Raw genomic sequence first — 10,110 nt, forward strand, 5'->3', positions numbered from 1 at the left:
TATTTGGATGGAACTGAAAGGATAATATAAAATGATAAGCCTTGTAGACATGGCAATAGTAAGAGAGAGAGAGGGAGGGAGCTAAGATTTGCTGTGCAGGCACCCACTGCAAATGGCAGACTTTCAGTGACATAGAGGACAGACACCTTTGCCAAACTGTGCATCAGTCAGAGGGCTGAGACCACCCACAACCCCCTTTGCAGAGACAAGGGACAAAGGGAAACTAAAACTAGTGCTGAGGAAACCAACAGAAACTAGAAAACTGACTGAGTATGTAAGGGGCGGACTGGAAAGAGGTGCCCCACTAGACCTGCTGTTCAGGAGCAGAGCAGGGTTGGTGGAGATGAGGTGGTCAGAGGCCATCTTGGGTGTAACAACCAAAAAATGACAGGTTTTGATTCTCAGTGAAGTAAGGGGGTCAATAAAACCTCTACCTTGGACTTCCAGAGGGCAGACTTTGGCCTGTCCAGGACACTGGTTCAGAGAGTACCTTGGAAAACAGTTCTTTAACAGCAAAGGGGTTCAGGAAGACTGGCCATACTTTCAGAAGGGGATCTTAAAGGTGCAGGAGCAGGCTGTCCCTGTGTGCCGAAACACGAGCCAGTGGGGAAGAAGACCAGCCTGGCTGACCTTTCAGCCTGATCTTTCACTGAAACTCAGGGGAAAAAAAAGAGAGTTTATGACCTTTGGAAGGAGGGGTAGGCAAGTCGGGAAGGATGTCACTAGGTCACGTAGAGGGAAAATTAGGAAGACAAAAGCTCAGCTTGAACTCAATCTGGCCACTGCTGTGAAAGATAATAAAAAGTGGTTTAATAAATACATCAGTAACAAAAGGAGAGCCAAAGAAAATCCCCATCCTTTATTTGATGCGGGGCAGGGAGGGGAACACTGTCACCATGGATGAGGAAAAGGCTGATTAATTTAATGCTGCTTTTGCCTCAGTCTTCAACAGAAAGACCAGTTATCCCTCAGGGCAACCAGACCTCTGAGGTGGTAGACAGGAATAGGGAGCAGAACAGATCCCCTGCAATCCAGGAGGAAGTAGCTATAGACCTGCTGTGCCACTTAGACACTCACATGTCTGTGGGACTGGATGTGATCCACGCAAGGGTACTGAGGGAGCAGGAAGAATTTCTTCACTGAAAGGGTGGTTAAGCACTGGAACAGGCTGCCCAGAAGTGGTGAAATCACTATCCCTGAAGGTGGTCAAGAAAGAAACAATTGGATATGGCACTTAGAGTTGCAGTTTAGTTGACACAGTGGTGTTCAGTCTAAGGTTGGACTCAATGATCTTGTAGTTCTTTTCCAACCTAAATGATTCTGTGATTCTGCGACTAGAAAGTAAAAAGGCAACTGGCTGGAGACCACGTTCTGGAAACTCAGACGATGAAGGCCACAACTTCTGGCATTAAAGATCCAGAGTTAGTTAAGTAAGTACAGCACATTAGAGGAGCGCGTGAAGTCCTTGAAAAGGGCAGGAAGATCTGAAAACTTGGTTAAAAAAAATATACTTAGTCTGTTTTTCAAGCACGAAGAAACAGCAACACCACTTTTCAGTTTACTGAAAAGGAGCTAACACCTTCAGTCAGATATTTACAATACAAAATAATTAACATAGTGTTAACAAGTATTTGCTTTATGATAAAATGACACTTAATGACTCGCAGAAAAAGCACCCATATTAAGTTCAAACAGAAATACCATGTAAGCAAGGATTTTATTAATCATTGCAATTAAATCATCTCAATGTACCTAATGAAATTAATTCATTCCATAAATTCAAATCAACTCCTAATCAAAACACAAAATTAGGAAACAAATAATAAATGTAAATAAGCCACTCACCTTTTCCCTTTCATAACAAGTACATATACTTTCCAGTATTTAATTAACATTCAATGTCTTCTTTGTAGTAATCTACAGAAATATTTGAACAAAAGATTCTTACAAAACCCATGCTATGTATAAACAAAGACTCCCTAAACAAGAGATAAAAATACCACAAAATGGACTAATGTAGATAAGTATTACTAGAAGTAAAGCTACCCAAATAAACATAATTTCAACATACCTTAACCTTTCCACTTTGTCTATCATGCTGAGCTTTTCATATTGAAACAATGTCAAATTGTGCAGCAACAAACAGAAGTATAATCCAATACACACAATTTCTTGCAATGAGTCATTTACTGGATCTGGCCTTACACAGTCACAGACAATGTTATAAAGGAAGCAAAGCATGATGATAAGACTTTTCAGACGGAAGCCCTTTCCATGTGCTGCAGCAGCTCTCAGGTGTCAGTGACAGTAAATCAACCAAACACCACCATAAGTGACTGTAAAATAAAGGAGGTATGAAATACTGGGAGTTGCTGAATGTATAAACAGGGATGTATGAGACAAGACTGGAATAACTGTATTGTCCATATACATGGCATCAGATGGTACATCAGGGTGATACACACAGATTCCCGGGACACACCTTACAGTGCTGTATGCAAGCTGGCAGTGTCCTAAACATACCCTGGGGTGACACAAGGGGTATATCAGCCCCTTCCAAGCATTTTGGTTTCCTTTGAACAAACACAGAACTGTGGTCTGCAGAAGAGGCACTGTTCAGTACACTACATCTTCAAACTGGACAACTGGAAGCCCATAACTTTGTAAAGCACACCGTCCAGCTAAGATGTCACAGAAACACAATGTCCACTCATGGTGATGATCCTTAAAAAGAAATGTCAGTGAACTGTGAAGTGTTAAGAAAAGAGCTGCTACCCTGCATTTTCATGAAAGACCAAGGAAAAATCAATTGTTTGGTTAAGCGACAATAGCACTGGGCATCTACAGATGGAGACTTCCGTTTAATTAGACCTTACTAATGAAGGCATGACTAACAAGGACATTACTTCAGTTGTAAGCTTGTGCAAGCACATTGCTTTCCATGGAATTCGTGAAATAATGGAAAAGACAGTACTGAACCAAATCCGACTTACTGTCTTCGATTGAAAATTACACTAAACAAAAAGCTATTGGAGGTAAACCTGACAGTGATTAAATTCATGTTAATGAGCTCACAAGTCTTCTAGTTCCCTAAAATGGTACATTGTTCAAATGTATTTTTACAGCAAAATAGTATATTACCAATCTTATAGTCTCAATAAATCTCTCTTCATATTACTCAGAAATAAAAGAGAACATAAGAGCAGCATAAGGTACGTGAACAGGAAGGTTCACATCACACTTCACAAGGCACTAATGCTAACCACATTCAACTACAGAGCATAAAGTTACAAAATAGATTAAAAGAAAATTTACACTGTAAACCAATCTCAAGTCTTTGATGAGGTAACTTTAATATGATTTTTGACTCAATCTTTTCATTAACCATATAATCATGACTGAATGTAATGCTATCTAGAAAAACATAATGCCAGCTTAGAGTTCACAGCATAAAATATTTCAAACATGCTTTAACTTCAATGAAGTCTGAAAGAAGTTAATGTGATCTGGAACTTAAAGCAAAAGGTCTGGAATAAGCAGTCTTCTTAACAATCCACTAGATCATTTGGGCAACAAGCAAAAGATTTGACTTTTCAGAAGTCCCAAGGTACTATCTGCTTAATAGTTGACATTCAGCTTCTATAAAAATCACATCCTTAACTTTTATATTTAATTCTTCTAGCCTGTAAAGGGATACTCTAATACTGTTCTTCATACTTTTGTGAGGCTGCACTTAATGTGAGCAAAGTGCTTTGAGATCTGTAGCATGAATAAAATATATTTTGCACTTAAACGTTAATTATAGAAGTAGAAATATTTGAAATGGGATTTTGTTTCAAGGCTGCAAGACTAAATCAAACATGATTATCTTGGCTTTGATTGTGATATTTTACTTACTATGCTCTATTTTTCCTTGCATTTGAAATATGCAATTTTGCTTTTCTGTTATGTAAATGAATGTTTTTCATCTAACATATCTATTTTTAGAAAAGGAATAATTTTCTTTCCTAGGCTAAGACAGAAATGTTGCAGAACACAGTTCTAAAGTCTAACTGACAGAGTACCGCAAGGTCATTGCCAGCATTCAATAGCAAAAGCAGCAAGAGATGCCCAGAAGACTCACTGAACTTAGAACATTAGTATGTAAAGGTTTATCTACACAAAAACCTATCTAGACACATAAACAACAAAGTAATATTTAATATAGATTAACTAGTCCTTCTGTCCTTCAGTTAGGTGATCCCAACCAATGCAGCTAGAATTACAAGTTGTGGCCTTTTTGAAAAGTAAAATGAAATGGGGTAAGGATAGGAAAAAAAGCCTGCACTGGAAATCATAAGAACAATCTATTTTAAGCTAAGGACCCTGTTTGGCTCTGTGTAAGTTAAGTTATTTTAGCGGTAAACTTCAGCAGAGGAAAAGGTTTGGACTTTATCCAAAAACACTCCCATGCAGAAGTCACTGCCACCATGGACTTTTGTTTGCAATGTTGTTTATCACTTCTGCAAAGTGTGTTGATTACACTGCTGTTTGTGTTCCTAGATATCAGTGGCATTTAACGGACAACAATTTACTCTGTGAAATACATGCCTTATTTATATATAATCCTATTAAAATAAACAGGGTTTACTACCTGCAGAAGACTTTGATTCTACAGTTTGTGTGATCAAATTACATTGCTTCAGTTTTCTGTTCTCTGAATTAAAGAGAAAATATGTAATACTTGTATTTAAGTCATGGAGTAAAATTTGGAATCCAAAAAATGCCAGCATTAAAGAGAAATGAAGTTAAGGTTAGCTAAGTAATTTTAAAAATTATGCCCTGTGATAAAAGATTACCCAATAAATCAAAGAAATAAAGCACCTGTTGAGAAGAAAACATTATCATCTCAAAGCAGTGCTGAAACACTGGTATTTACCCAGACAAATGAGGTTAAGAAGCATATTCTACTCATTCAAATCTTTAAATGAAAGTAAATGCCAACCTAAAGCTTGTTTTCAGCATTCTGTGATGCCTAAGAAATGCTGTCACTCACTCATTACACTCCCTCACACGGATGTAATTTCCACCCCCACCTATCGTCATCACATCTGGTTTGGTATGCAATTTCACAAAAAAAAAAAGTCACGTAGGCACAAAATCACAACATCTTTTGAGAAATGCTTTAGTATGCAAGACTGTGTAACCACACACACTATTAAGTACACCTTGAAATATAAACCACCATGGAATAACTGAGAGGAAAATCTTAGTCCAAAGCCTCAATCAAGCTATAGCTTATTAGTAGTACGCCAGGGTTTAAATCACTTCTCCAAACAGCAAAGCACAAGACGTAACACAAAACTTCACATTTCAAAGAGTCACAGGTAATAAAGCTAAAAGAGACCCCAAAAAAGTAGTCTTTCTACCTACCCCAAGGTAAGGTCTATAGCTTTATCACTTCAATCTATGTTTGTGAAACCAACCTTAAATATCTGAAATCAGTGAGACTTCATTGTCTACCTACTTCATATATTCAAGTGCTTCACTGTTGAAAAGTTTTTGCTAACCTTGAACCTGAAGCCAATCTATTGCAGAGTGCCACTTTCCTCAGTACTGCAAAGCTTTTCACTAGCTGAACTTCTGATGCAATTTAAACCCTTAAAAACAGTAAATACACTCTTCTCAGGAATACACAGCACCAGCAGAACAAAAGCATGGAGATGTGGTCTTACCTCCACTTAACTCACTGAAAACAGACACCAAAAGATGCTCACGGCACTGCACATCACACGTCTGGCATCATGGAAATATACAGGTTCACACCTAAGTCTCTGCATGTTCAAAACCATACATGGTTTGAAGATAGTGGGGAAACTTTCTTCCCTGGCACCCAAGGACTGTTCTTTTTTGATCACAGAATATTAAAAAAATATATAACTGTACAGCTTTCCTCTTTTTTTCAACGTCAAAGGGGTGAAAAAAGGACAGAAGAACTTTACGGCAGGTACCACACTGACCACCTCGCACCAGCACCCACCGACGCCAAGGCCAGGAGGGCTGATGCCACCCTAGGCCGCCAGATGCGAAGCACTACTTTTCAAAAACAGAAACAAACACAAACACCAGCCAAGACACTTTCACAAGGCCCGGAACACGCCAACCACCGGCGGGCACCCCCCGCCAGCCCACACCTCGCTCCTCTCCTGGGCACAATCGCCACCTCCGCCGCCCCACAGCCCCGGGGCTGCCACGTGCTGACAGTGTCCCTCTCCCAACAGCGATTCCCGTTCTCCACACGCTGCCGGCCGGCACAGCGGGCGAGGGGCCGCGCCCCCCTCGGCACCCCTGCACTCACCTTCAGACACCTCGAACTCGGCTGCTCCATTGAGCTGGTAGAGGCACCAGTCAGCCGCGCTCTCGCCTGCGGGGCCGCCGGCTGGGCAGGAGGAAAGGCACAGTCAGTCGGGGCACCCAGGGACGGCGGGGGGACCGGGCTGAGGGAAGAAGGGAAAGTGGGCGACGGGAGAGAGAGGCAGAGAGTGGGGAGGAGAGATGGAGAGAGCTGAGGAGGGAACAGAAGGATGAAAGGGGACAGAGAGTGCCGGGGGAGGGAGCGCGTTTCCAGATATACCCTGTTTGTGGGACATGGGTGTTGCCCTCCGGAAGGCGCCCACTGCTCTGAAGTGTTATTTGCTTTGCTCCCGACGCCCGTAGCTCGGGGCGCCTTCTCCTTCTCCCAGCGGAGCGGGCGCAAGCATCCGCCGCTGCCTCGGGGCGCTCAGGGAACCGGGGGAGGGCGGACGGGAAGGAGGGAAGGCTCCGCCCGGAGCTCCCGGCGGAGGCGGCGCAGCCTCGCCAGGACCCGCCGCGCCCGGCAGGGCCGACCCCGCCGCGGCTCCAACAGGTGCGAGCGGCCCCGGCCCCGGGTGGGATGCGACGCGCCAGCCTGACCTCGTCCCCGGCCGGAAGAATCCTCCTTACTTTCCGTCCAGGAGAATCCCTCCGTGGCGTCCGTCCAGGACAACCCCTGGATGCCGCCCGTCCCGCTGCCGTTGTGAGCTCCCCACCGGGTGCCCCTCGTGCCGCGGTGTGGGCAGCCTGGCGCACATGGGTGCGCGTCCCGGTGCTCCAGAAGCCTGGACACACATCCCCGGGGAGCACCGCTCACCAGGGCCTCGCCAGCGGCATCCGTGCCAGCGGCCCTGCTGCCGCTCCCGCCTCTCCACGCAAAGCACCCGTGGTTGAGTTTGCCCCTTGACATTCACCTCAGTTCACTTACCAGCCCTAGTCCGTGTCAGCTATGTTACGGATAACGGCAAGAAATACCATGTAAATTGTTGGGGTTTATATATATGGAAATCACTGCAAGGCAGGAGAGTGGTTTTCATCTGGTCCGAGAGCCCCTGTGATTCTGCAAACTGTCTTTACAGCCTTCCTGGGAGGCTGGTAAGAAAGACAACCTGTTACCAAGCAAGCCCAAGTGCTCTGTGCGGTGACCTTTGCCTCCAATGGGAAACGGTTAGGGGAATGGCAAATTTTAAAACACTGGAATAGTCAGCTAGAGCTAATTCATGTTAATAAACACCTTTATTCTGACACATATCGACCCCAAAAACATGACAGGAGGAAAATGTGAAGGTGCATTAGTTGTTCTGTTAAGCAGATGACTTTCTTGATACTTAAGGCAATTGTGACTGCTTAGGTTGTAGTTGGCGGCATCCTGCCGACATCCTCTGTCTTTTTTAGGCGCATGTCAGAAGCCCACATAGCACAGCTAATGTCAAAGAGAGCAAACACACTTTGTATGGGCAAATGAGAAATCTTAGGAAAGAATACAAGATGACTATAATCAAGCCACGCTATGAGATTAGGAGGCAACAAGAGGATAAAATATCAATGTGGGCAGCTGTCGTGGCATAGTTACACTGGCTCCTCCATCTAGTTTTCGCTGTTTGTGAAATGGTATGGAAATGGTAAGGAAGAATTACTTTCGGCATAAATTCTACTTTACATACCTACATTTTCATCTGGTCCATCGGCCCATGTGGATCCACAAACTCTTTACAGCATCCCTGAGAGGTTAGTAAGAAAGCAAACCTCTTATCAGAGCGTAAGTGCTCTGAACATTTGCAACGTTCATCCCTTTTTGCAGCAAGTGATACTTGTGCAGGAAGTACACCTTCCTGATACATCTTTAGGTGTGTAAACTGTGGGCATTTCGGTTGATTTTTTCCTCATAAAAGTATTCTGTTCAAATATTTACATTCTTCTCCACTGCATCCAAGACAGTGTCACACTGTGGCCTTTGTGAAGAGTAAGTAGGACAATTGCAGTTTCTGAAGTAAATAGGTTTTAAACAGGGGTAACATTCTGCAAACATTTTCAGCTATTCTGGAAGCAAAGAAAAACACCAACACTTAAGCTTTCCTGGCAACTTCACCTAAATTACAAAGACTGTAAAGCCTTTTGAGGTAAAAAAACATCAGTTCATTTAGACAGTGTGTGTATAAATATCCCCAAGCCATATGTTTGCTGGATGTGCACTAGCATTCTTGGAACTGAAACAGTTTAAGCCAATGATTTGAGGGGAAAAAAAGTATCATAGAGCTGTGTTCAAGTAAAGCTTCATCCAGCTGCTTACAGTGATACTCCCCCCTAAAAATTACCTTGATTACCTTGATTACTTTTCATGACTAAGTATTATCACAAATAAAAGTAATTAGCATTCCAGTGTTAGCCTATTCTTTTTGCAGAAAACTCTAGATTCCTATATTAATTAGCAATCAAGGGCCCTGTTCTGGATGAATCCATTCAATATTAGATTTAATTTTAATGAAATGTGGCAGTTTTATGCTGTTCAACTTAATATGTCTGACTTACATGGCACTTTTCATTCTGGACTCCAATAATTTACCAACTTTAAATGTTCAAAAAATCACTGAAATTGGCACGTAATGCAGCACGTGTGGTTTTTTCTTTGTAAAATGAGGGGACTGATACAAATTGCTTTTACAGTGTATGATCAGTTTCTACAGGTATCTTTAATACTGAGAGGGACTAATTTGCACCCAGGTGCCATCTACTCCAGTACAAATTAATCTTTTACTTTTATCAGTATAAGTCTGTAAGTGGATACTTAAATGATTGTTTCCTTCAGTCATAGAGAAATGACTGGTTTAATTAGGATTGGAATCTAGTAATGCCAAATCCACAGATAAACTGAAGGTGGGAGCAGTTACTTCATCTGATGTCCTTTACTTTTGCACTGTTGGAAATGAGCTAAGAGTGTGGTATGGTATTTTTGTCATTTCAGGTAGTTGATTTATACTAAAGTGTATTTTAAAGAATCAAAGTTTAAAAAATAGTTTATTTTGGCTTTCAATATCACAATGATTTATTGGGCAGAAACTGGTGCAACTGCAGAGAAAACCTCTGAGGAAAGGGGACTACATTATACTATAACATTTTTAATTTGGGGTTGGATTTTTTTTCCTTTTCACTAAGACCTCATGCAGAGAGAAGGGTCTACCTTTTCGGTTCTCAGCACAGGGTTCACCTCTTGCTAGCAGCAATAAAAAAAATGATACAATCAATTTAAATGGGATCAGAAGGTCAACCACATAAAATTTAATCTTGTTACAACTTCAAAACTTCAAAGATGCAGACAGTAAACCGTGATGAACTTGAAATAAAGAACTTGCAACTCAATTCAAAGGAATTTCCTAGATTTTTAAAAATATATTTATATATTTATATATAAATATATATTATATAGATTTTTATGTTTATATATTTTATATGTTACATATTTCTATATTTATAAATATAGAAATATATTTATATTATATATATTTATATATTTATAGATGTTTAAAACGCAGAACTTGGCCTCTCCCTGAGCCTCTCAGTGTTCCAAGAAAACCAGCTCCGGAATTTTCAGCGAGAACCACCCCGGAGCGTGCGCTTTCACCGGCCCTCCACTCCCGCTGTGTGGATCTCACACGCCCGCAGCGGAGCCACCCCCTCGGGCCCCAAAACCCTCTCGTTGGACGGGAAACTCCTGCCGCCTACTTTAGTAATTTATTTATTTATTTGAGGGCGGGGAGGCGGCGCCGGGGGACGCGGAAG

General features: G+C 41.9%; 1 protein-coding gene across 5 annotated transcripts in view; it reads right to left on the reverse strand.

Annotated features, from left to right (window-relative positions):
* PPP2R2C (protein phosphatase 2 regulatory subunit Bgamma) overlaps positions 1 to 6,780 on the reverse strand; it is a 198,045-nt gene extending 191,265 nt beyond the window's left edge. For 2 of the 5 annotated variants that reach the window (XM_027899737.1, XM_027899741.1), the window contains exon 1: positions 6,338 to 6,418. Coding sequence is in view for 2 of the 5 variants with exons in the window: in XM_027899733.1 (XP_027755534.1) it covers positions 6,338 to 6,418; positions 6,614 to 6,629 (97 nt within the window). In the remaining 3 variants the exon portion in view is untranslated. Of the gene's footprint in view, positions 1 to 6,337; positions 6,419 to 6,613 lie in introns of those variants that run through there. The other 3 variants (XM_027899733.1, XM_027899734.1, XM_027899742.1) reach the window with 3 other exon arrangements.
* Between the last annotated feature and the right edge of the window lie 3,330 nt (positions 6,781 to 10,110).

The sequence above is a fragment of the Empidonax traillii genome, unplaced genomic scaffold (genome assembly GCF_003031625.1).
Source record: "Empidonax traillii isolate 1590-97213 ecotype Southwest subspecies unplaced genomic scaffold, ASM303162v1 scaffold687:size894609, whole genome shotgun sequence".
Lineage (NCBI taxonomy): Eukaryota > Metazoa > Chordata > Aves > Passeriformes > Tyrannidae > Empidonax > Empidonax traillii.